The sequence below is a fragment of the Podarcis muralis genome, chromosome 9, assembly GCF_964188315.1.
Source record: "Podarcis muralis chromosome 9, rPodMur119.hap1.1, whole genome shotgun sequence".
Classification (NCBI taxonomy): domain Eukaryota; kingdom Metazoa; phylum Chordata; class Lepidosauria; order Squamata; family Lacertidae; genus Podarcis; species Podarcis muralis.
In genome coordinates this window covers 78,072,333-78,099,039 of record NC_135663.1, presented here as the reverse complement: position 1 = coordinate 78,099,039, position 26,707 = coordinate 78,072,333, and the positions used below count along the sequence as shown (strand labels likewise).

The following is a 26,707-nucleotide window of genomic DNA, read 5'->3' as shown; positions in this document are numbered from 1 at the left end:
AATAACTGTTTTATGGTTCTTGTAGCATTTTTTAAAATTTTAAATATACAATATCTATCAAACCAACTGTTTGCTCTTGTTAAAAAGGAAGTTTCCCTGGCTAGGTGACTGGTAGCCACATATTTATGCAAGATCAAAGTATCATATGATGCTAACGATTTCTAAAGTTTTACCCGCTGTTTCAAGCTTGCTGATAACTTTTACTAAAATGTCCATTAAAGCAGACTGAAGAGGTTAACCACATCAGGTTGTGTTGCATTTTCAGTTCCACAGCTCAGAAATTCTGTTAAATGAAGGCCACAGTACATCATTACATAAACACCTACTGTGATATTGCTCTTAGATTGGAAAGCAGATATTCAGAGATGATTGGAATAAGCTGCTTTGCTGTTTCATCAAGCAGGTCACACTCAAGGATGTAAAGAGTTCCATGTAGGGCTCCTATGCGGCTTGGCATGTGAGTACTGCGTAATGTTGATTCCAGCAGGCGGCTCACGGGCTCTGCTACCACTTTATCCTAGTGGGTGTGAAACAATAGATGCAAAATTGTGCTGGATTAATTTACAAGATGGCAACTATAAAGTTAGTAACAATTAACATAAAATAATGATGCAAAAGTTTATAAAATCCATAAAATATTCTAAAGTATGATGAAAATATGTCCAAGTCATTAACATTCTATCCATTCACTGACATGTGGTATTATTTTGAAAGAAAACAGCTTTATATTGAAATACATGACACCAATAATTCCTGGTGTGTCATTTGGTAAGCTAAAGGTCCGAGTCCTCTTATATTGTGTCCTGGGAAATAAATGTGGTTTGAATGCTTGGAAGATTCTGCCCCTTACACATTGTGCTGAAATCAAGAGAAAGACTGAGAGAAGGGCCAGAATCTGGAAACCAAACTGGAAAAATGTGCAAAGGACGTTCTGTCCCCAAGGGACACATGCAGCAAGCAGTTGCGGGCCAGGAGCCAGGAGACCTGGTCATTTATACAGACACCCTACACCCCTACAGACACCTATTTATACAGACACCCCACTTTCGCTCCTTAAGAAGAAAATGCCACTGACGTCACCCACATCTGTTCTAATCAGCACTTTCCAACCGGGGGGTTGCAAGGCCTGTGCGAGTGGGACTTATAAGTAAACCCCAAATAATTTTTGCTTGTAATCTTTAACTAGTATGATGAATACCTCTTCCAACTTTTTGTTTTCTTGGCATATTATAATGCAATGTTGACATATGTAACCGAATGTCAGAAAGGCTAGAGTCTTACATACCCACAAACAAAAAAAACTTTTTGAATAACTTTGTAAGTACTTTGTAAGTAAACCACATCAATAGGGGTGTTCAGTAAATTTAATAGGCAAATTTGCAGGTTAAAATGCACTAAACCAACGGCTGCTGAAGAACAAAGGTCCAAACTTCATGGGACAATAAATCAATTGATCACCATACCAAGTAAATTTAGACTTGTGGGCCACCATACCTAAAAGGCAACCACTGCTCTAGATTGACAAATTCCAGTGTGCTTTGCTAAGATCTTGGGGTGGGGGGTGGGGAGAATGTAGGTATTTTTTGGCCCCTTGCATTCTAGACTTGATAGTTCGACAATGTTCGGGGGTATAGAGTAAGAAATACCGTCAAAGTACATTAAATTATGTCAATTTCTGCAGTGGCTCCCTGTTTGTGGAATCCTCTGCCCAGGGAGGTTCGCCTGCCACCTTCATTGTACACTTTTTAGGCGCCAGGCAAAAATATTCCTCTTCAACCCAGCCTTTGACTGATTAACATCCAATGCCCTTTAAAAATGTGTTGGGGAGGGGGTTAATAAAAGAGATAGAACAGTTATCTGCACAGATGGTACCAAACTCCAGTTGATGTTTCCCCATGAGATGTTAAATAGATCAGCGAGAGTCGGAAAACAAACTGCTCCTTCAGGCAGGAGAGAGAGAAATGAGGCGGGCGCACGCCTGCTTCCCAGAGTTCTTTGCTCTCCTGCCTCCATCACGTGACGAGAGAATACCCAACCCATTCATAGCATCAGCAACCACCTCCAATCCCTGAAGAACAGGACCACACAGATACTATAGAGCTACCACCCTCCAAGACCACATTCTGGAACCAGCCATACAGGTAGGAAGTGGAGCACAGTGCCCTGAAGGATACCATGGTCAAGAAAGGAAGGCACAGATGTCTCTCCTGAGAGGAATGAGATTCTTCCTCCTGGCACTCTCTCTATCTAATCTTACACTGCATTTAAGGAAGGGAAAGAGGAGAGGGGCAGCTTTAGTGTCAAATGCAGTCTATGTGCTATTTGGCGCTACCCAAATAGGAACTGTAAGGAAGACATTTTATACCTTTCCACATGTATACAAGAGCAACTTCTGGAAGAGTCTGTTGTCTTGCCCTTATGATGAAAATTGTTATTTTGAATTGTATTGTTTTGTTGAATTTATTGTTGCTTGCTTTATTTATATGCAACTTGTGGTTGATATGATAGTGTTTACAATGGTTCACCCCTCCTAATGCTTTTGTGATTATTGTAAGCCACTTCGTGCTCAACATTTGTTATTGGGAAAATGGAATACAAATATGAAATCAAATCAAACTTATTAAAAAGCCGCTGAGAATTCTAACAGAATCAACAGGGATGTACTCCTCTTGGTTAAGCTCCCAGGAAGGTCATCCATCCCAGAAGATCAACAGTCCCATTACTAGGCCAGAAACCAGACTGAAACGGAACTGGGAAATTTGTAAATTAAAAGAAATCCTACCATTCCAAGAACAGCAGCTGCCTTACATGTAGCTGGAACCAAATACTGTACAAGGATTTCATCTTCTGATGGGTGTGTCTTCCGCAGTTCTGTTAATGTTGTGTACATCATTTCAAACTGATTCCTTTCTGTAAATAAGTCAGATACTGCTAAAAGCTGCAAGTACAAAAAACATTACAAATTAAGTCTTTTAAAAGTTGTTTATATAACAAGTCATTTAACGAAGTATACATAACATATATGAATACAACTTTACTAGAAAGCTCAAATGTTAAAATGTTAAAATATTTCATTATTTTTTTTAAAAAATGTGTGTCTTAAGATTAATCACAAAAAGAACACTGAGATCACTGAGAGAGTTCTTTCTCTGCTTCTGAGATGGAGATCATATTGGACTTTGGAGATAGCTAATTAAGCAGCCTTTTCTCTCCCCCAGTAGGAGAGATTCCCTCCCAGTTTGAGATATGTGGCAACTGGGAAATCCATTCTGTTTTTATAACTGTGTGTTATATTGTGGTAAACTGACCTGAGACCTTTTTGTTAAGGAAGAGTGAAAAATCCTATGAAGAAATTTAAAAAAATTAAATCCCTACACATCCAGAATACTTACATGCAGCTATTTAATTGGTAGCCTTGAGCTGACTTTAAAGAACCATACCCCCCAAAATGGGGAGGGAGGGGAGAAGTGATACATTAAAGTTTGTAACTTGGGATCATATTATAGGGTGGTATCTTTCATCAGGCAGATGAAGCACTTTCATTGCTTGCAATCCTTTGCTGCTTTTCCAACCTCTATCCTTGTTTTGTTTGCTTTTCCCATTCTTTCAAAGGATCATCTACCACCTTCCTCACCAATAGTAATGGTGTCCAATTTTCTTTTTTGTAGAGATGCTATCAACCACCTTAGATATACAGTGGTACCTTGGTTCTCGAAGTTAATCCATTCTGGGAGTCTGTTTGACTCCCGAAACCGTTTGAAAACCAAGGCACAGTTTCCAATTTGCTGCAGGAGCTTCCTGCACTCAAGCGGAAGCCGCGTCAGACGTTCAGCTTCCGAAAAACATTCACAAACTGGAACACTTACTTCCAGGTTTGTGGCATTCGGGAGTCGATTTGTTCGGAAGCCAAACTGTTTGAGCACCAAGGTACCACTGTAGTTAACTCAAACCCCATGAGTATATGAGGTCAGCCTGCTCAGTGACTGGCTTCAGCTTTGCACTTCTCGAAATGTCCAACAGATCTTGAAATCTCTAATTTTTGGACCTTTGTGCTCAAGATTAGGACTGTTCCAATAATGAAAATAGATTAAATTGCTGGCCTTAGGGTATATCAATTGTGTAATCAAGTCCCAAGGTCTGTTAAGATTTCACTGCTCTTTAAGAACTGAACCAGATCATCCCAGGCTTGCTGTCCACCAATCTTTAGAACTCTACTTAGCACCTGTAATTCATACTAAAGCATTGAAATTTGTAGGCAAATTTAAACAAACAGAAGCATTTATTTATGACAGCCCAAAATAGTGTTAAGATTTGGGAATTGCAATCGTATATACAATATACGGTAGGTTCTCCGGTTAATTTGCACCCCAGTCCAGATCACCTCATGTTAGTTTCCCTTCAGTTCAGTTCCTCCCGGTTAATTTGCCAACAGATCCTGTTCCAAATCAATTCAACTCACTTTAAGTTGCCCAGCAAGCTTATGAACTTGCGTGTTTTTTCCCCTTTATTCACCAAAATTTCAGAACAATATATTCGTTCAATATGCCAATGAAAACACTGAAAACAGTATGATACTTACAGATCGGACAACTTCACTGATGAGGATAACTGGGGTCCTTTTGCCTGGGTTGGAGGGTAGAATCCACTGACTATACAACTCTAACAAGAACTGAGAACAGGAATGTATATCTACACCGGCACGATGTTTCCTATAACCAGATACAAGCACAGATAATAAGCTACTACATTGCAGTTATCTTATAAGAATCTAAGCATGTTCACCGAAGAGTGGGTCTTAGGGAGCAGAAACAGCTTTGCCATGAATTTGAAGCACTCATTCAGCTGTTGGAACTAGAGAATGGAGATCTGCCGTCAGGGAGGACAATGTATTTCTGGCTCCAAGTTCCTACTAGCAACAAAGGCAGTGCTTTGATATTTTTGACAAACATGTCATTTAATTGTGTTCTCAAAGAGCACACTTGAAGGCCAACCAGGAAGTCAATTGTGGATGTGGTTAAGATTCATATTAACAGGGAAAGGGTGCTGTAACTTAGGACTATCCAATCAACCTTTTATTGAACTGTAGCTGGAGTGGGAGCAGGGCAATACATTTTAAATGATCCCATTCTGCCAAAACTTGAGGCAATAACTGAATATTTGTTACAGGCAGTAATGCCTTTTGCAACTACTGAAAGGCAGAGTCTTCTTTAGGATTAGAGTGGATGAGAAAGACTTTCTAGTATAGCTGAAAAATGCAAGAAGAATCAAATAAGCAGCTACCCCTATTCAGTGCTGAAATGTTTACTGTAAATAGTCTTCCTTAGAAATGAATATTCTCTTTGGTAATTAAGGGAGATGTGACTGTGTATCATCTATCTATCTATCTATCTATCTATCTATCTATCTATCTATCAAAAACCCAACCAGTAGATCCACTGATTAATGAAGGCACAAAGGGATTTTCACTTCTGAATGCAAAACTAACTGCAGATTATTCCAATTACAAACAAATATATCCTACTATATAATAAAATCATATAGACGGCCCCAACAGCTCCAGCACGACAGAGCAGCAGGCACACAAGCAAGAATGGGTTGAAGTTCAAAAGAGAGTGGGAGGTGTTTCAGAGATCAGTTTGCCAAACTGCTCTCTGAAGTGACTCCCATCTGCCTTTAAAAGTGGGCGGGGTGAGCCATGGGGTGGCAGGTGAGGAGGCAGGTGAGGAGTAAAGGGAGGAGCTGTTGGCCAGGTGTGGGATAATTGGGGCTGGCAAAGGGTTGGCAGGCAGGTGGGGTTGGCAAATGGAGCAGAGCTGGCAGCCGTGTGTGCGCACAGAAAAATTCAAAACCTGGAATTCATGGGAGAGGATGGTGGCGAGGAAGGGACAGGCATATCACTCTCATCGTCTTCATCTTCATCCCATTCTTCTTCCCGCAGTGGAGTGATGTTATTTCCTAGCCACACAGAGTGGATAGAGACCTTAAACAAGAGGGGAAAGTAAGTTAAGTGATTCAGTATTTTTACTTCTTAAAATGCCCTCACACTTTGACATTATGAAAAACCTCAAATTAGTTTCTAGTCTATATACAAATGATGATATCATTACATTTGCATCTGTAGGCAGCGTCTCTCCTAAATACTTGTGCCCAGAGACAACTGGAAACCGATAATGGAAAGGTTAATGCAGCCTGTTTGGTGGGGGCTCACGTCAGCCTGAACCGGCAAAAGTTGCTGGAGAACTTCCAAAGGCAGCCCCATATATGACAATAATCAAGTCTGGGTGTGATTAGTAATCTAGCGTAACTGCAACCAGCCCCCTTCTAAGTTAGCATCCCAAACAAAGTTGAAGTAACGTGGTCTGATGCCACTTAGGTTTTTGTTTGTTTCTATGGTATGTAGTTCTGTGTTTTTATATTGTAAACTGTCCTGTGATCCTCAGGTGAAGAGCAGCATAGAAATTTAGTAAATAGTGATACCTGTAAGTTCCTACTATGTATAGAAATGCTATCGTCACCAATTCCTCAAGCGGAATGATTTCTGCCTTAAAGCAGAATTTCCTACCTACTGGCTCCCACAGAGGAGTACTGACCCTGTTACAACCACAAAATATCTTCCAAATATAGGTTTTACTTGATCTCGACATGATAAGGCTAAGCCAGTGCAACTTTACAGGATGTTTGCTCTTTGTTCCGCAAATAATCCTGGTGTTTTCCATTATCTTGTTGGATACAATGGTTTCTTAGCCACCAATAGATACCCAGAGGGATGGGGGGGGGGTGAGATTTGTTTCTTGCCCCCAACCAATGCACTTTGCAGGAATGGGGACCATAGGAAGGTAATAATTCCCCCTACCCCCAAAGAATAGGAGACGCATCTGGTATGAAGCTTGCTGCCTAACCTCTACAGAAGATCCTAATAGTGGTCCTGATGGCCAAAGCTATCTCATCAGAGTTAATGAGATCACATGTCTGTTGCTCTGCTACTTCATTCTGTTTTCAATCATAGTTTGTCTTCCCCTAAAATAATAATCCTACAATCCCAAGATTGTAATTCAGCAATTCTTGTTACTCTGGAAAGTCAAGAATACAAAGGTTCTCGCTAAATATAGACATTGGAACAAACCTGTCCTAGTTTATAGCCCATATTTCCCATTTCACGCTCTGTATTGATCTGTAGTAAAAGCTTTTCATGGCTGATAAGAACACCTAAAAGAAAAAGAAAAATATAAAATTCTTTTAGGCAAAGCCCACAATAAGCCTGAAAGTACACATTATCACTGTGGTCAACATATAATGCTGACCCTTTTTGCTACTGATATGCTCAACTTGTGTTCTCTCTGCTGGAGATTCTGCTGATATGCTCCATTTCTCCAATCACTTGGGCTATGTTAAGTAACCTCAGCTGCTTCCTTTGGGTTCAATGGAATGCCCAGCAGAGTACCTTTATATACTCTCTGGAAGCCACTTGCCTGACCCAAGGTATAGTAAGGCAGGGGTGGGTCAGGGCTAGTGCCGGTCCAATGGGCGAGCTTAAACAGAGGGAAAGGCTCTTCCACAAGCAATGTCAAATGGGGAAATTCAGGGACAGCACGCTTCCCTGGAGCCTTGGAAGTTAACATTTGGGTGAAGCTGCATATTTCCTTTTGCCAGTTACTGTGGACAAGAACAAGACTTAGTGGTGTTAGAAGAGCATATGCCAAGGACAGTTCAAGTCTGAAGAATACTTCCACAGGAAGTAACCTAAGGTCCCTTTCTGTTTCTATTTCAAAAACTGTAGAACTTCTGCATAAGCAGCCATTGGATATGTACCTGTAGCAGAAGGAGAAAGAGACGGAACAGGATCCCAGGCTTGGTACAAGTGGTGGGTGGCAATGTTGTCTCTTTTGGAAGCCATTTCTTGGATTTCTTGTTCTACAATTCCTCTTATGACATTTAATTTTCTCCCAAACCTGAAGTTCAGCAGAAATCATCATAAATGACTAAAACAGCTTCTACAGTCAGGAAATCTTCACTAATAAAAAGACTACTGTATCAGCTTTTATTTTTATAACAGGATTCACTTCTGGAAAAAAAGGCATATCAACAAATTTAAAATGCAAATCAACTATTAACAAACTTAGGCTTGATTTGCTTAGAACTAGCCTAATTTAGAGATTTCAAAATTAACCAAATGCTGTGAAAAGAAAAGCCTATCATTATACAGATACGGGTATCACGTAAGACAACATGGGAGTCTATTACCCATAAATTCGCTCTTTGCGACTCCCGGAGGGCATTCCTTAACAGTGGGATGGCACTGTCAGGAGCTTGTCCTACACTCGAGTAGGACCCTGGCAGAGACACATGCCCAACTGGCACGTTCCCTCCCTCCTGGTCGATTGTTCGGGAGCTTCAAAAGCTTTCTTCAGCCCGAACATCACAGCGACCGATGCCAACAGACATCGGCACACTTAGGAATCCGTAGAGTCTGCACAGTTCACGTGACAGACCTCAGCAACTCAGCATTTTGGCTAATCTACTTTATTTACATATAAACACACACGGAGCACTGCAACATGGCTCCCTCTCTCTAGCATCAGACAGCAAAGAGGAAAAGAACAAAGGACAATAGTCCCACTTCACGGAACACAGTAACACAAACATCCTGTCTCTGTCACTTCCCACTCTGTGGAGTCAAAACATATACCGTCATGTGAAGGACAACAATCCCATGACTGTAATCATGGAGCAGGAATTCTAACAGGCACTCCTCCTCCAAAAATAAGGTTGACAACATTGCAGAGGGTCACCAACTATGAAAAGTACCACACCTGCAAGGACCTTTCTTGGTATCCCCTCTGAGGCAAGCAATTTAACCCATATTTTCTTTATTGACGAAAGGGAATCCTGTGAGGCTTCATACTGCTCTGCAGTGCAGAGCAGTTCCTGGAGTTGGGGAAGTCCATCCCTTCCTCTTCAGTTGGTTGGGCAGTCAACTTCTCCCCTCTTTGGGGTATGAGAGAAGAAGTAGGAACGGATTTCCCACTTGCCCCATTGTAAGGAGTTGTTGCTGCCAAAACTAGTAGAGATAACGCTCCAGGCACACAGCCATTTCTGTCTTGTTGATTTATTACTAAAAGTTCAAAGCAGTTCCAAGAGTTCAAACAAACGCGTCCATGCTTAACTCAGTCAGATGTCTCGACTGAATATTTGTGACGTCTTTTTCCCCAGCATGCCCATCAGTGCAGGGCACGCCTCCTATTTCCTTTGTTCTGTGAGTAGCTAGTTCCGGGGACTGGTTGCCCCCTCCCTCTTTCATCCTCTGAGTCGGATGACAGACTGCTAATGAGCTCTTTCGGCTCACGGTAATTGCTTCTCTCCCCCCTCGTCTCTCTAGCCGTCTCCCTTTCCCTGCCACCCATGGGCTGCCTTTCTGCATTTTCCTGTCCCTGCAGACATTTTGAATAGGGATTGGGTCTGTTTGCTTTTTCTTGTCCCAGAGGGCATTTTGATTTGGAGCTTCATGCCTTCACCATGAGATGCATCACACACTCATTTAATGCCCATTGGAAGAAGGTGAGTTGCGGTGGGTGGGCACTGCCAGCCTTGCTTGGCTGCAGTACACTTGACTTCGCACTCTGCCCCATCTCTGCAGTTTGTTTTACTACGTCCAGCTTGGCTGCTTTTCCTTTCCAATGAGGTTTCCCTCCCACTTTCAATCTTGGTAGGAGCAAACTCCCAAGTAGTGGTAAGTAGTGGCAGCCTAAATCCAGCACGTGGCCTCTTCCCCTCTGTTCACTGGGTCTTTCTGCTGACTCGGATCCTTCCCTCTCCCCCTCTTCCTGGCTGCAGTAGGTTTTCTGTCAGTTGGTCACATGCACACAACATAGGGAGGGAAGCTAAACTCCTCACTTCTCTGGTGCCTTGATTTACACTGGAGCTGGAGGGCTTCCCATCTCTTAGGCTGCTTAGGTTTTTTATTGTTTTGTGTTGGTGGAGGAGGGGGCTGCCAGCTAGCCTGCCAATTTGTTTGTGACAGCAAAGGGGGTATTCCCACCTGTTCGGCTGCCTCCGTCCTGCCTGGCCAGTTTTTGTTTCTTTGCTACACTGGAGGAGGAAGGCTCATGTCTTGTGCTGGACCTAGGAGGTCTTTAGGATTCTTGCTTTTCCTGTGTGTAAAAGGGGTGGAGGAGCTGGCATGGCATTCCCACACATTTATTTACCTGCCTTCACTGGTGATCATGGGAGTCAGTGGGTGCTTCCTTGGCCTATGCATGCGTTCGCCACCAAGTATTACCCAGGGCAGGTCCAGCTATTTGGCGGGGTGAAGCCATTGCCTTAGGTAGCAGAAGCCCCTGAGGCGGTGCCTCTGCGGGCACCCAGCATATCCCTGCCACCTGTGAAGAAACTACACTGGCACTGATTTCCAGTGAAATTTTGCAAAAATTATGCAAGCGCTAACTAGAGATTGGTGCCAATGCCAGTAGCGGCACTTCCTGTTTTGTCTCAAGTGGTGAAATAGGATGTGCCACCCCAGCACTACAGAATGCTGTGTTCTATATTGTATTGCTGTATTTTGTACATTGGTATGAAAAACTAATTTTTAAAAATCCTGAAAAGAATTCAGGGAAAGAAAAGTTGGGATAAGCATCGCCACAGACAAGCATGAAGAGCACCAACATCAGAAGTACCTTGTGTCTAGAGCTTTTAAAGGTTTGTTTCGAGGTTGCTGCTCCAAGCAGCTAACAGCTGGATTGCCTGCAAGTGGGATTGTCATGGCACTCAGCACCAAGGATGTTATGGCTTGGACAGCTAGAACATTTATTTGGGTCCTCTCTGTATCTTCCTGAAAAAAGGAACACATGAAGCCAAAGTTATGAGTGTAATTCTACAATAAGAAAAGAAAAACCTGCAAAGAAGCATTGTTTCATACCTAATAAGCTAGGATTACAACTTTCTTTAAACCACTGAGCCTAGGGCTTGCCAATCAGAATTTTGGCGGTTCGAATCCCTGTGACGGGGTGAGCTCCCGTTGCTCAGTACCAGCTCCTGCCCACCTAGCAGTTCGAAAGCACGTCAAAGTGCAAGTAGATAAATAGGTACCGCTCCGGCGGGAAGGTAAACGGCATTTCCGTGTGCTGCTCTGGTTCGCCAGAAGTGGCTTAGTCATGCTGGCCACATGACCCGGAAGCTGTACGCCGGCTCCCTCAGCCAATAAAGCGAGATGAGCACCGCAACCCCAGAGTCGGCCATGACTGGACCTAATGGTCAGGGGTCCCTTTACCTTTACAACTTTCTTCTTGGCAGAGCTCCAATTTGCAACTTAAGAGTAGAAACATGGAAAAAACTCTCTTCATAGGACAATTTGTATGTTCTATTCAGTTTCCCCTGGGGGCTCTGTCTCCTTTTGTACACAGGCCCGTCTGTTCCAGTAGCGTTACTGGAAAATCCAAATCGGCAACAATATGGAGGTGGAATTGACAAAATAAAACCATTCCTTGGATTACTTTACCTCTTGCTGGCTTTCCTCTTGGTCCAGTACAATTGGCTGGGTTACAAGAACACCAAGAAGAGTAGCCCATGTCTCTTCAAACTGCATGCGGTTTGTCCACCCTGAGGGAAGATCCAAACCCCTGATGTTTACCACTTCAAAGGATAGAGAATTACCAAAGTATAGGTTCCACAGCTGTATTTTTATGCTATTAACAAAAGAAGTTTTAGAAATCTCTGAAAACATAGTATGTTTATCTGCCAGGGGTGGGGAAGATATGGATAACTAACTACCTGTAAAGACTCCTTATGACACACAGAGTTTATGTGTAAAGACTCCTTATGACACACAGAGTTTATGTGTAAAGACTCCTTATGACACACAGAGTTTATGTGTAAAGACTCCTTATGACACACAGAGTTTATGTGTAGAATTAACATATAAAACTTGCATTCTGCAACCATAATTGCTTATTTTGGCCAGTTCTAGAAATTCTTTCCTTGAAATCATAGTTTTATCCATGTGAGAACCTACAACATTCCCACACCCCAACATTCCATCCACACGTGACTATGGCCTGCTTTCTGCTGTAGAATGCTGGTTTTCCTTATGTCATTTTATGATTATAAATACGCCCCATTAAAAAAAACCTATGAAAAATGTAAAAATTCTATCTATGCTCACACTCTAATCTGTGCATTCATATTGGAGGCTAAAGATTTTCCCTCTCCCCACCTACATTTTTGTAAGCATGTGGAAATGAACTCTTCTTTCCAAGTGGAAAGTTGGTTTAAATTGCAAAAGTAACTTATTCTGCAGTGTTGCATAAAGACAACACAAAATACATATTTATATTTGAAAATGTTCCTTCAGATTCTATGAAGTTTAAGTTTATTTTCGATATGCAGGAAAGGGCATCTCATTTCTGAAAACTGATAAGTCCATATTCAGAATCTGACCTAATGAGGTATGCCACATACTGCAGTGTTCAGTGTAGCAGATCTGGAAATCGAAAAGGCCTTTGCCTCTGACTTCAAAATACTAAGGTACCTCAAGGTCACCCACTCACAACCAAGGCTTACTTTGTATTAAACAGTTTAAAATAACGTTAGTTCACCATGTACAGTGTTTTAAAGTAATAAAGACTAAACTACAACTTATATATTCAGCTCAGTTTATCTACCTACCCAATGTGTTAATTCGATAGATAAACTCCTTGAATACTTCTCTCTCCTGAAGAAATTCTACTGGTATTTCTGGGAAATTTGTGCCAAAATCACCTGTGGGCTTTGGAGACCAACCCAGTTTCCAGACCTGGATAATATGGAGACATAAAGAAATATAAATATCTTGCAGTTTGGAGCCCTACCTTTCCACAGACATTAAGAACATCAGGTTCTTGTCTTTAAGCTAGCACCCTCTGATTTGTCAACAACCAAAGAGGGAGACAGAGAAGACATGTTGACTTCTTTGCATGTGTAAGAAGCTAAGAACCGATGTCCAAAAATGACACTCCCGCTCTTAACCTATGAGAAGGGATTCTCATAAGACCACAACCAAATTTTCAATAGGGGCCTTTAGGCATGAAAACGTGTAATTTACATACTTATATAATTTACTGTGAGAAAAATATACCTAGTAAAAATCAAGAAAAAACATGACAGTATGATCAGCAATAATTTTCAACATCAACTTTAGCAGTTAAACACATACCAGTGGGGGAACTCTTGCATAGCTGTTTACTATGGGCAGTCTTGACAAGCTGATGATGATGTTCTTAAGAACAGGGGTGAGGAATGCTGAAATATGGCTATTTTTCTTGTGCCCCAAAGCCAAGACAGATTGCAAACATTCCACCAACTCTGCTACTATTTCACAAGTCGTTGCAATATACTCAAATTCTTGAATTGGGAAAGAATACAAAAGTTCAGTACAGAATACTCCAATACATACAAACATACTAAATTCAAAATTGCTCCAATCTATCCCTAGAACTCTATGGTGTCAGAACAGCTATCTTGACAAAACACATTAACAGGCTTCATCTGGCAAGCCATAAAAAATGGTGCATACTGAACAATTATCTAAAAAACCAGGAAGAGCAGTATCAATGAAAACTATTCTGAAGGGCAACGTAGATGTGATGTTAAATGTGTAAATCCATTTAATAATAATAATAATAATTTATTATTTATACCCCGCCCATCTGGCTGAGTTTCCCCAGCCACTCTGGGCGGCTCCCAATCAGTGTTAAAAACAGTACAGCGTTACATATTAAAAACTTCCCTGAACAAGGCTGCCTTAAGATGTCTTCTGAATATCAGGTAATGTGTCGTTTTCTTACTTTCAAATTAATAGCTGACTGTGGGTGGGTGGGGTAGAAACAGGATCTGGTAGAAACAGGATCTGGTACTGCAGCGTTTAGTAGACGGAAGGTTTTAGTCAAGGAATTCAGACCAGGCAGTTCTGTGGAGGCCTCGAGCTAGAGCAATTTTAGGAACCAGTATTTTAGGAATACTGGGCCTTCAATAAGATTATGATTAGCTTCACTCCACAGTGAGAAAAGCTGCTTTGGTTAAAGCACCTTGCCTGTTTTAGCAGCCTGAGGACAGCACTGAAATCTCTTCAAGCTGGAGCACTGCTGGCAGAACAGCTGCTCCTGAGCCAGAACTTCTGGGGAAGTGGGACACCACTGTAGCCAGCTTGGAGGGAAATTTCTTCCAATTCTTCCTCCAAGGCAACAGCTCAAAGAGGGAAAATTAGTCCCTGAGATCGTAACACATAGGGAAAGTGGGTTCCTCCACAAATGTGGGCTCTGATGAACACCGTTCGCCCAGAGAAGCCATTATCATGCCTCACAGGCCCTGCTACTTTGAAAGCTTAAAAAGATACATTAAATGCAGTCACGCATTTAACATTACATCTAATCTTTGCCTTCATAAAGTGGCAACAGAATATGTACATGAAACAGGCAAATATTTCAACAATAGTAGTAAATGTGGAACTATATATAAGAAATGGTACATGCTAAAGATTTAAAACAACAAAAGTGAGTAAAAGTTTATACTAGTTAAATTAAAACACCATTATATGCACATTTGAAGCTTGAATCTCCTTACTTTCTCTTTGTGGATCTACTTCATTCTCACTTGCAGGTTTTGTAATGTTCTTCTTCCTTTCTGGACTAAGAAGCTGATTTCCAGGTTCAACTGCCACTGTATGAGAGACACACCAAGCATTTCTCAACACTAATCTTTAATTCCCCTGCAGTAGCATTATTGGACAAGTATTTGAATTGCAAACTGAACAAAAATACCGAATATGCCCGATTTTCACCCCATAGGATGCACTGCCCCATAAGACGCACCTAGTTTTTTGGGGGAGGAAATAAAGAAAAAAAATTATTTTCCCCCCAGGCCGAGCTTCCCCCGACCCCAGCCCCCAGAACAGGCTGCTGCCTGCAAGCCTTGCGGGACCTCCCGCCGGGCACGGGAGGCTTACGGAAACCTTTCCGAAGCACGGGGCATCCTCCGGAGGGCACCCCGTGCTTTGGGATGCAGGCTGCTGCCCGCAAGCCTTGCGAGCCCGCGGGAACTCCCCCTGGGCTCGCAAGGCTTGCGGATAGCTTCCTGAAGCCTGGAGAGCGAGAGGGGTCGGTGCGCACCGATGCCTCTCGCTCTCCAGGCTTCAGCGAAAGCCTGCATTCGCCCCATAGGACGCACACACATTTCCCCTTCATTTTTGGAGGGGAAAAGGTGCGTCCTATAGGGCGAAAAATACGGTACTCTTAGTTTTGTAAGACAGAATTGCACAAACTAATGACATTTTGTCGAAGCTGTTAGATATCATGGATTTTTGTACACTGAGAACTTCACTCACTCCAGGTAAGTAAGCAGGGGCACAAGATGATACACCCACTTGGGATTGTATTTCGTGTTTTTTATTTCGTGTTTTATGCTGTAAACCACCCTGTGATCTTTGGATGAAAGGCAGTACAGTTGTACCTCGGGTTAAATATGCTTCAGGTTAAGCGCTTTCGGGTTGCGTTCCGCGGCAACCCGGAAGTAAGAGAATGCGTTACTTCCAGGTTTCACTGCTTGCGTATGCGCAGACGGTCAAAATGGCGTCACGCGCATGCGCGGAAGCAGCGAATCGCGACGCACGCATGCGCAGATGCGGGTTACGTTTGCTTCAGGATGCGAACGGGGATCTGGAACAGATTCCGTTCGTATCCAGAGGTACTGCTGTATGTAAATTTAGTGAATAAAATAAAACAAACACAATGCACAGAGCAGGTCCCAGGGTGAAACTTGTAAAGGTATTAGGACGATACAAGATTCTGGGATGGGCCCCTTTGATTGAAGGAGCTTCCCATACTACTTCCATCAGGCAACTCACCTGCTTCTATGATGAATCTGATACAGTTGATTACAGAGCAGGCATGTGTCACATACGCCACTGATGCCAGCAGGTTCCATAAATTAGGTTGTTGTAACGCCAAACAGCAGCAATCTAACACAGTCTGAAGATCAATACTTAGTGGAATATTCTTATGTATCAAATGCCAAGAAAGTATCTAAGGAATAAAAACAGTATGAGATGAGATGGGGCCATTGGTACTTAACTGGAGGGCGTTTCTCTATGGCTGTTAGGATGCATCCATGTGGGAAGTTTCTCTCCCTACCGCTAAAAGAGGAAGGCTTCCTGTTTGCTCCGGTTTCTTGGCAAAGCTCCTGGTTCAAACTTAGCATCAGACCCGGAACAAGGGGCCAAAGCAACACAACAAAGAGAGAAAGGTTGGCCCTGGTAACCCAGAGCCAGGGCAGTGACTTCTATGGCGACTGGCAGCCTGCAGATGAGAGTGTGGCCATGGGTCCATCCTGACACCCACACAGAAACACCCTTCAGGTGAGTACTGCTGGTTCCTTCTGCCTATCTGAATCCCTGGGGGCTTGGTGCCATTTGGCCACCCCAACTGATTCTGCCCTTGCTGCCACCGAAGTGGTGGGAGACTGTGCAACTTGTGGGTGGCACCTCCAGTGCTAGGTGTAGACAAGTCCCCAGCCAATGCATCCTACATCCACTACAGAATATTTTATTCCTGCAGTAATATGCATGTTGTCTCTCCCTCCTAATTAGGAAAATAATAGATATAACCCATTCCAAACTACAGGTAACTGCAAAAGGCTACAGAAAGGTTGATGCCACCCTATTCACTTTCCAAACAGGTGTTGCAGGTGCTCACATCTGTAACATACCGTATTTTTCGCCCTATAGGACGCACCGTCCCATAAGGCGCACCTAGTTTTTTGGGGGGGAAATAAAGGGGAAAAAATTATTTCCCCCCCAGGCGCGGGGCTGGGGCGGGGGAAACCCAAGCTTCCCCCGACCCCAGAACAGGCAACTCTCCGCGGCTTGCGGAGAGCTGCGTGAAGCTTGAAGCGTGGGCTCGCTGAGCTCAGCGCGCCCAGGCTTCAGCATGTAGGCAACTCTCCGCAAGCCGTGGGAGCCCAGCGCCGGGCTCCCGAGCTTTGCAGAGAGCTGCGCGAAGTCTGGGCGCACTGAGCTCAGCGCGCCCAGGCTTCAGCATGCAGGCAACTCTCCGGAAGCCGTGGGAGCCCGGCGCCAGGCTTCAGCGAAAGCCTGCATTCACCCCATAGGACGCACACACATTTTCCCTTCATTTTTGGAGGGGGGAAAGTGCGTCCTATAGGGCGAAAGATACGGTACTTTCAAACGGTTTCCACATATGCCATCTCAATAGAAGTATGGCAGATAAAACTCCCAAAATAAAAAACCACTAGAACTATGACCTTAGATGATTTTATAGTAAAGGTTGTGATGACACACACATCTGATAAGCAATATTCCATTTGCTACATTTGTGGCCTTACCTCTAGTAACATTACAACAAACTTCAGAATGTCACTTTCTTTGTCGGGTGGAATGCGAAGAGAGGGTGGCAGTTTTGAAAGTAACACCAGGTGCTGACTTAAAGCACGAGACAAGACCATTGTAGATTGATACATCCCTGGGTCTCCTGCATAGTAAGGACATATCATTAAAAATATTATCTGCAAATACCAAACTTTAAAACTGAGGGGCACAGGGGGGAAATATCTCATGGGTATTCCACAGCATGTGCAGAAATCATCTGGGATGAATGTAGAATACGGGAACAAACATAACCCCCTAATGTTGCCCAATTAACTAGTTGTTACAGGCAGAGAAGCTGTGGCAGTCAATAAAAGTTGGCAGCCCTTATATATAATCTTATTTAACTTAATAAATGTTATGCTTAAGATACTTTGCATGTGAATTCTTGCCTTCCTTAATGATGTGTGATTTCTGATTAATTCGGATGCTTCTTCCTCCTTCTCCCATTGAATTTCTCATTTTCCAATTTCAAGCTTGCCTAATGAGAGTTCTAGGCACAGGTCTCCTACAAGAGTTTGTGTCATGAACCTGCATCATGTTTCTCTATTCTTTTTACAGACTAGTGAGATGATGCGTCAAAACGACATGGGTCTCATGCTAGGTATGAGGTCCTCCAGTCTATATGAGGTCCCTCAAAAGGTGGGTCCTTCAGGTCTCACCGACACTACAGCAGATTGACGGCAAATGAGCTTCCATGTAACTAAGAACTATGCTGGAGTTATGTGGGCAACACAGGCCCCACTCAGAAGCCTCCCACCTGAAAAGATATTCCACTATTTCGGGCAGGGAAACTGGGGTGCCAGAATCAGGCCAACTGGGATAGCTTGTGGCTTTCTTCTGAGGAGGTATGTACTGAAAACACAAAAACAATTCCTTCCCATGGCTCTGCTCAGGAGTACATGAACCAGCATGTAAAGAACGTTTCTGTGAAGTCATGTAAATTCCAGGCAGAAGTGTGGGAATTCATGACACTGGCTCAACAGAAATAGGATCAACTCATCATCCTTTGACCTCACTAAAGATGCAAAATAAATGCTGGTGGTCTCATACTAGCATGGTCTCACTTCCATTTCCTTTCTCCATATAACCTGCTAGGAAAACAGTCCTCAGCTTTGTGACGCGGCAGCTAAAAAAGCCAATGCAATTCTGGGCCTCATCAATAGGAGTATAGCATCTAGATCAAGGGAAGTAATAGTGCCACTGTATTCTGCTCTGGTCAGACCTCACCTGGAGTACTGTGTCCAGTTCTGGGCACCACAGTTCAAGAAGGACACTGACAAACTGGAACGTGTCCAGAGGAGGGCAACCAAAATGGTCAAAGGCCTGGAAACGATGCCTTATGAGGAACGGCTAAGGGAGCTGGGCATGTTTAGCCTGGAGAAGAGGAGGTTAAGGGGTGATATGATAGCCATGTTCAAATATATAAAAGGAGGAGGAGAAAGGTTGTTTTCTGCTGCTCCAGAGAAGCGGACACGGAGCAATGGATCCAAACTACAAGAAAGAAGATTCCACCTAAACATTAGGAAGAACTTCCTGACAGTAAGAGCTGTTCGACAGTGGAATTTGCTGCCAAGGAGTGTGGTGGAGTCTCCTTCTTTGGAGGTCTTTAAGCAGAGGCTTGACAACCATATGTCAGGAGTGCTCTGATGGTGTTTCCTGCTTGGCAGGGGGTTGGACTCGATGGCCCTTGTGGTCTCTTCCAACTCTATGATTCTATTCTATTCTATGATTCTATTCTTTCTGCAGGCTGATCTCACACAGCTTATTGATTTGATGGGGCAGGAAAAGTTTACTGGGGGTACTTGCTACTGTACAGATTTAGTTGTGAGAATGCTGCAATATAGCCAACTGTTTTACAAAAGTAAATACTCTCTACTTCGATTACCAAAAATATCGCTCAACTTCTTCCAGTATGCTGATGTTTCATTTGGCTGCAATGGCTGAAAAACCTGATGACTGGTGGGAAGCTTTTGTACGATAGCTGTCACATGACTGAGAGTTACCCAACGGGTAGCTTCAAAAAGGCTCTTCTGATTTTTGGAGATTTCATGCATGCCAAGACTTAAACATGGAGCTAGAAGGCTTAGGTTGAAGTCCTGAAAGAACAAATGATGGATAAAAGGTTGACAAAAAACAAACAAAACAAAACATTTTCACACAGAAAAGGAAAACTAGAAATTCTAATAAGCCTATATGATTTAAAGTGCTAGCTTGGTTATATAATGATTGCCAGTCAGGATGGAATTGAAATTGTTGAAAATTTTACATCATCAGTTCCTGTCTAGCTCAGATACAGCAGACAGATGTAGAGGCTTTTTGGCCCAAAGTACACCCACAAAATGGAGGACACCTAGTGTAAGACTAGATTATCACAACACTCTGAAAATAAGAGTAATTATGTCTAATGCAAAAAACTCAAAAGGTATTTAGATTGTATACATATAGGCTTGAGCTTAATGCATAAGCTTAATGCACCTCATAATAGTAGCAAGCACTTCATCAGAATTTATGCTAAGCCACAATTGTATGGCATGGTGTTGTGTGTGTGTGCAGAAGGGAGACACAGCTTCAGTGCTCCAACTGAGTTTGATTTACATACATAAAAATAAATGGCATATTGAATGAAATCTACGGATGTTTCTATATTTGTAAGATACAAGACATAATTTATTAAAATTCCATTGAGCAAGATGGCAAATGTGTAACCTTTGCTCCTTTTAAACAATTTACTAATTAGCTATTGCTCAGGGCAGCCCATTAGTCACAAAGCTGCATACTATTATGTCATAGTGGCTTAATTCCAAGTAAGCGTGCCCTTACTTAGCCTTAGTAAATTATTTTAATGAAGATTTTAAAACGTCCGAAGTTTTCATTTAAACAAGAGAGAAAAAACATGGATATTTGATAAAAGATTTCACGTGTCTGGATTCTAAAAAAGAAGGTAACCATCTATTCCCTGAAGTGAAGGCTTGGCTACCCAAATTAATTTAGCTTGGATATTTTATTCTATTATGAAGCTTACACATCAAATCCTTGTTGTGAAGGGGTGTGTAGGAATAGCCCACTGGATTAGGCCAATGGTCATACAGTAACAGAACTGTAGAGGTGGGAGGGACCCAGAGGGTCAGGATCTAATCTAGCATCCCGTTCTCACAGTGGCCAACCACCATGAGCCCTATGGTGCCAACAGGCTTGAGAGGCTAGGGGGGCAGTTGCTGTCAGATGAGGAGCAGGAGGATGCAGCTGGGGGGATCTGTTGCCTTTAGGAGCTGGGGAGGCACCCTCACTGGCTGCTTGGCATTTCCTATCCATGCCGCACAGGGATTCCTAAGCAACGGAGGGAGGGCATCAACTTGGCAAGAGGGGAAGCTGGACTGCAGCAGGAGGAGGAGGAGCCAGAAGGGCTGACCAAAACTAGGCACCGCATCCACTGTTGGGAACAGTGATATGGAGTGGAAATGATTTTACTACTATGTTTTTCTGCAGAAAATTTCTCACTGTTAGAAATGTGATGTTTTATAAATGGTATCATAATGGTGTCAAATTGAGCATCTGGGAGGGATACAATACCAGTGAAATCTAAAACAAATAGTTAAATTACTACTGAACAGTTTTCTCAGGGCTTTCTTCCACCCTTAATATCTAACACAAAGTATATTTTATTGAGTTTATTATGTTCTAAAATAGCTGCATTAAAAAAAGAAGATATGTGGCATGTTACTTTTATTTTCAATCATATTTTTATACTTGGATTTGTATTTTTATTTGGATTATTTTGAAAAAGGAAAGACGATTCATAAAAGTATACATTAAATCCCCCTTTATTTTGTAATGACAGCAAACTAATTACCTTATGTAGCATAAAAGAACTCAGTTCGGGTTGAGGAAGCCGATTCACCAACTCTGCACCTTCTAACAGAGCCGAGGCTGACTTCGTGTAGCATTGTGAACTCACTAGTGAAACATACCAGTCCTTTCAAGAAAAGAGTGTCAATCAACCACACATACTTAAAAACAAAAGAGATAAAACTATCTTGCTTTAAATCAAGCTTCTAAAAAGGACTCAAAAGTTGAAATCATATGCATACTTATGTGCTTGCTACCACCAAGGATGTATTTACCTGATAATACAATCCTAACTTATTGGTGAGGGGACTGACCCCACCCCTCCTCTTTCACACAGCATCCAAGGCTTCTGCTGGATCACCACAACCATCGTGGGTGACCAACAGAAGCCTCAAATACCAGGCTAAGAAGAGAATGACAATTCTGAGCAAGTAGCAGTTCACCAGACATATGGACGGTATCAGAATTTTGTCAGCACAAACAGGGCAAGCAGTGCTACAATGCTCTGATAACCTTTTTAGAGTTTAATTCACTTGGTTCTTGTCTTGCAATGCAAAAAGGTCCACTTATGCCAGCAAGAGAGGTCACAAGATGAAAAACTGCTGTGTGAAGCTTCCTTTTGCCCTGACTGAGGTGCTGCCTGCTCCGTCAGTTGGCCTGGAGAGTTTTTTCCAAGACAGGAGCTCAGCCTTCCAATGACAAGCTCACAGGTATCTGCACACCACTGTAATGACCACCGGGAATCTATCCTGGATGGAATCTAGGGATGCATCTGATAGAAAAGACACTGCCTTTGACACTTTCAGAAGAGACTTCCAGAGTCTAACCAGGTCTTAGCAGTTCCTCTAACCATATCAGAGTCACCATTTTGTCCTCTTCAGTCCACCCTCCTCCTGCATTCTCTACTACAACTGTATGTCAGCTATTGAGAAGGTGAGAGGTCAATCATTCTACAGCAAAAACCCATCTTTTTCTAGACGGAGACATACTTTTTTAATGCACAGGAATCCACACATTTCTGACTGCTTTCTGTAGCTCGAACAAAACCACTTCCCCACAAACAACAAAAGCATCACATTCTTAGCATTTTAAGGTGTGTGTGTGTGTGTGTGTGTGTGTGTGTGTGTGTGTAAAGACCTATCTATTTTGTCCTTATTTAGAACACTGTATTTGATTCTAGGCATCCTATTTTGATGAGCACTTGCCAAAAATGATCAATTAAAAATTAATTAGGCCCACTTTTAAGGACAGCATGTCTAAAAGGAACATTTTAACATGCTAAGTGTCTCTGAATGCAATTGCTCTATAATATGGAAGCAGGAATCATGAAATTGCTGTGCAAAGCTTTAACGTTTGAACAACACACACAGATTCTTGCTTTTAACCAATCTCTAGCATTCAGAACAGAAAATGTACATCTATTTACTAAGTTTATTAGACTGAAAAGTGTTACCTGTACATTTAAAATAAAATTATAATTACAGTAAATCTGCAACAATAATCTACGGCCTTACTTTATCTGGAATTACAGTTTCCAGAGCAGGCTGGCTCTCCCCATCCAGTGGGTGTGAAGTAACCAGAGATGATGGGCTACTTGTTTCTGGTGCTACAGTAAGACGAAACCTATCCAGGAGCGAGTAGAGCCTTTGGTGCCTGGAAAAAAGAAATGCAACCAGATTATGCAGAGTCTAGGAGAAACAAAAACATTCTGGTAACATCTCCAGTGGATAAATGGGAACAATTTCAACAGTACAAGAGATATGGTGCACTTGATAAATTAAGCACAACACTTCCATATATGATTTTTAAAAAGCAGGGTGTGCTTAATATATTTTAGCAGGCTCAAACCTTCCTCCTAATGAGAGGCAATAGACTCAGTTCTGTTCAAGGTAGCTCAATCTGCAGAAGGAATTGCAGAGGAGAACAGAAAGACTCTATATCCTTCAGCACTCTTCCTAACTAGTTTTTGAATTACTGTACAAAAATACAACAAAAATATTTTCCAAAAGAAAGAGCTTTGCTGTTAACAGCAGCAACCACCTTAGGTTCATCCAACTGATGCACGATCGCCAAAGTGCAGATCCTTTGGACCCAGAAGAAGGCAGAACGGGGGCATAAGAACAATTCTATTTTTATAATTACTACATATAAATACCCACTTGCTCCAAACTTCTTGAAAAGGCAGTTTATATTTCATAAAAGGGACGCAGGGTGGCACTGTGGGTTAAGCCACAGAGCCTAGGACTTGCCGATCAGAAGGTCGGCAGTTTGAATCCCCGCGACGGGGTGAGCTGACGTTGCTCGGTCCCTGCTCCTGCCAACCTAGCAGTTTGAAAGCACGTCAAAGTGCAAGTAGATAAATAGGTACCACTCCGGTGTGAAGGTAAAGGGTGTTTCCGTGTGCTGCTCTGGTTCGCCAGAAGCAGCTTAGTCATGCTGGTCACATAACCTGGAAGCTGTACGCCAGCTCCCTCGGCGAATAAAGTGAGATGAGCGCTGCAACCCCAGAGTTGGCCACGACTGGACCTAATGGTCAGGGGTCCCTTTACCTTTACCTATTTCATAAAAGGCTTACAATCTAAGAGGCAAGATACAAAAGAAAAAAGGAGCTAGGAGAGGTTAAGTCAATAAGCAAAATTTGTGCACTCTTTTGTATTATTACAAAATTAAAAAGGGGAATAGTCAGTGCTTGGTTAGCAGCCATATGATAGTTGGCTCCAACCAATCCAATGGAGTGTGTCTTGACATCTCACATCTCCCTCTGGTGCAATCCAATGGTATGGATTTTGATAAAGGGAGCTGTGTCTAAGTGGAGGAGCCAAATATGAGGCTATTCTAGTTCTACTGGCTACAAAAAATAGCAGGGGGCTACCAAGATTAATAATATAAAACGCAGTTAAAAACCATTCTATAGTATGTAAGCAATCCATAGCTAAAATCTAAATAGTGCGGAGTTGAGGAGTTGATACTGAAGAAATGGGATCAGGGTAAAATCGTATGTTAAATGAACATTGTAGAAGAAAACTGTGGGGGCACTGGGCTTTTCCATCCCCACTTGGGCAGGCAATGCTCGCTGGTGTAGTCCTAAAGGTAATCAAGAGAGTTCCATCTTCTGGACTTGGAAACAAGTTCAGTTATTCCATTTCCAGACCCTCCAAGTATCCCTATTTTCTAGGGATGTCCCTGATTTAGAAAAGCCACCCTGTTTTCTGATTTGATCCCGGAATGTCCCACGTTTCCTTAGGATGTCCCTTTTTTCATTGGATAAATGTTGACGGGTATGGAGTTATCTGACCTCTGAACCATCTGAAGGCAATCCTGTACAGGGAAGTTTTTTTTAATGCTTAATGTTTTATTATGTTTTTTATGTATGTTGGAAGCTGCCCAGATTGGCTGGGGCAACCTAGTAAAGATGAATGGGGTATAAATGGTAAAATTACCATTATAGAATTGGACGTCCTTATTTTCATCAGAGAAATGTTGGAGGGTATGCACTTCACAGAAGGCATACACAATATTACAGCCATTTTAATAACTGGAACAATTCAAAGATGACAGGGACAAGGAACCATGTCCCCCTATTGGTTGGGGTGGGGGACAAAAAGTTGGTTTAAGCAAAGCTTGGGGAGAATTACTATGATTTTCTCTCACAGGAAGCTGTTTAATGCAATTACTTCTTGTTGGCGGGGGGGGGGGGGACTATGCAAACTACATTTTGAAAGATTGGCACATTCCATATTGCAAGAATACAGCATCACTAATGCACTACCTGAGTGCTAATCCAGTATTCTGAAGATATTCCTGAATTCTATCCAGCTCTTCAACTGGTAACTGAGCAGTGCTGTTCTATACAAAAACAAGAAAGACAAACATTTGTATAGGTCTGGCAAATGAAAAAAAAAAATACAGTATGGTAAGTTAAGAATAATGCCAAGAAACTGTGGTTAGCACTAATCATTGTTTGTTATTTTAATTTTACCTAAGACGGCAAATATGGACTGAAATAACTTAACTTTTCTCTTAAACTGAAGTTTTTTAGATACTAGATATATGTATTTCTATTTAAAGCCTTGAGACTTATGCACATTAAATATATTGTGCCCCTCCCCTTCTCATTGCATTTAAATAGCTATGTTTATATACAACATTGCACATAACACAGTCAACTCTCCCTATGAGACATGGTAAATTATTTTGTTGCCACAATTTACTTAACAGGCAGACTGAATGGAAATTAAATTTAAGAATACTGCACTGTATCAGAAACACTGACAAACAAAAGTATACATAGACATGACAATGCATTTGGTACCTGCACCGTTGCAGCTAAAAGCATTTCTACTCGACGGCAAGCAAGAGTATCGACCATGCGAGCCAGAACACGGAATGGAGTACACAAAAGCTTGTCCACGTACAATATTAAGACGGCACCAGACTGGCTGAGGTGAATCCCCTCTAAGCACTGTAGAGTTTTCTTTACTGCAGTTGGCTAAACAGGGAGAAAAGAAAATTACAGGGCTTTTTCATACTAAACTACCGAAAAGCAAATGACATATGAAAGTTTTGAACACCTCTGAACAAAACAAATCATTCCTTAATGGAGTTACAGTGGTGCCTCGCAAGACGAAAATAATCCGTTCCGCGAGTCTCTTCATCTAGCGGTTTTTTTGTCTTGCGAAGCAACCCTATTAGCGGCTTAGCGGCTTAGCGCTATTAGCGGCTATTAAAGGCTTAGCGGCTTAGCGGCTAAAAGGCTATTAGCGGCTTAACGGCTTAGAAAAAGGGGGGGGGGACGAAAAAATCGCAAGACTCGCAAGACGTTTTCGTCTTGCGAAGCAAGCCCATAGGGAAATTCGTCTTGCGAAGCAGCTCAAAAACGGAAAACCCTTTCATCTAGCGGGTTTTTCGTCTTGCGAGGCATTTGTCTTGCGGGGCACCACTGTATAGCTTAAACTCAGGCACAGACTAAACAAAGGCACGGACCCCAAAAATGTACACACCCCTTCCTTGAGTTTCTCTTTATGTCAACCTTGCCCCCCCCCAAATAACACCCAACTCTACCTCTTTTTTGCATGTAATCCTGACTAATTTAGAAGATACTCTGAACAGGAGTGCTGGGAGATAACAGTAGGGTAGATGAATGATAATAAACTGAATCTGAATCCACCTAAGACAGAATTACTAATACCTCCGGTACCTCCGGTTGCGAATGGAATCTGTTCCAGAGCTCCGGTCGGATCCTGAGGTTTTTGCTACCGGAGGTGCCTGTTCTGCCCCTGCACGCGCGTCGAAACCCAGAAAAATACTTCGGGGTTTGCTGTGTTCGCATCCTGAACTTTACGTAACCAGAGGGTTACGTAACGTGAGGTACAGCAGGTGACATTTCTAAGCAAGCAGACTGTATTCAGCCGATTCTGGACAGGGTTGCACTCCCCCTTAAAATTTAGGTTTATA

General features: G+C 42.4%; 1 protein-coding gene across 1 annotated transcript in view; it reads right to left on the bottom strand.

Moving 5' to 3' along the window:
- Positions 1-26,707, bottom strand: part of HTT (huntingtin) — a 119,149-nt gene that overhangs the window by 13,184 nt on the left and 79,258 nt on the right. Inside the window, 18 exon segments of the mRNA XM_028743942.2 lie at positions 327-517; positions 2,783-2,938; positions 4,580-4,709; positions 5,850-5,980; positions 7,124-7,206; positions 7,810-7,949; positions 10,671-10,825; positions 11,492-11,592; positions 12,658-12,784; positions 13,184-13,371; positions 14,590-14,685; positions 15,869-16,046; positions 17,365-17,510; positions 19,293-19,503; positions 21,258-21,380; positions 22,768-22,906; positions 25,023-25,099; positions 25,566-25,742. Of these exon segments, the coding sequence (XP_028599775.2) occupies positions 327-517; positions 2,783-2,938; positions 4,580-4,709; positions 5,850-5,980; positions 7,124-7,206; positions 7,810-7,949; positions 10,671-10,825; positions 11,492-11,592; positions 12,658-12,784; positions 13,184-13,371; positions 14,590-14,685; positions 15,869-16,046; positions 17,365-17,510; positions 19,293-19,503; positions 21,258-21,380; positions 22,768-22,906; positions 25,023-25,099; positions 25,566-25,742 (2,549 nt within the window).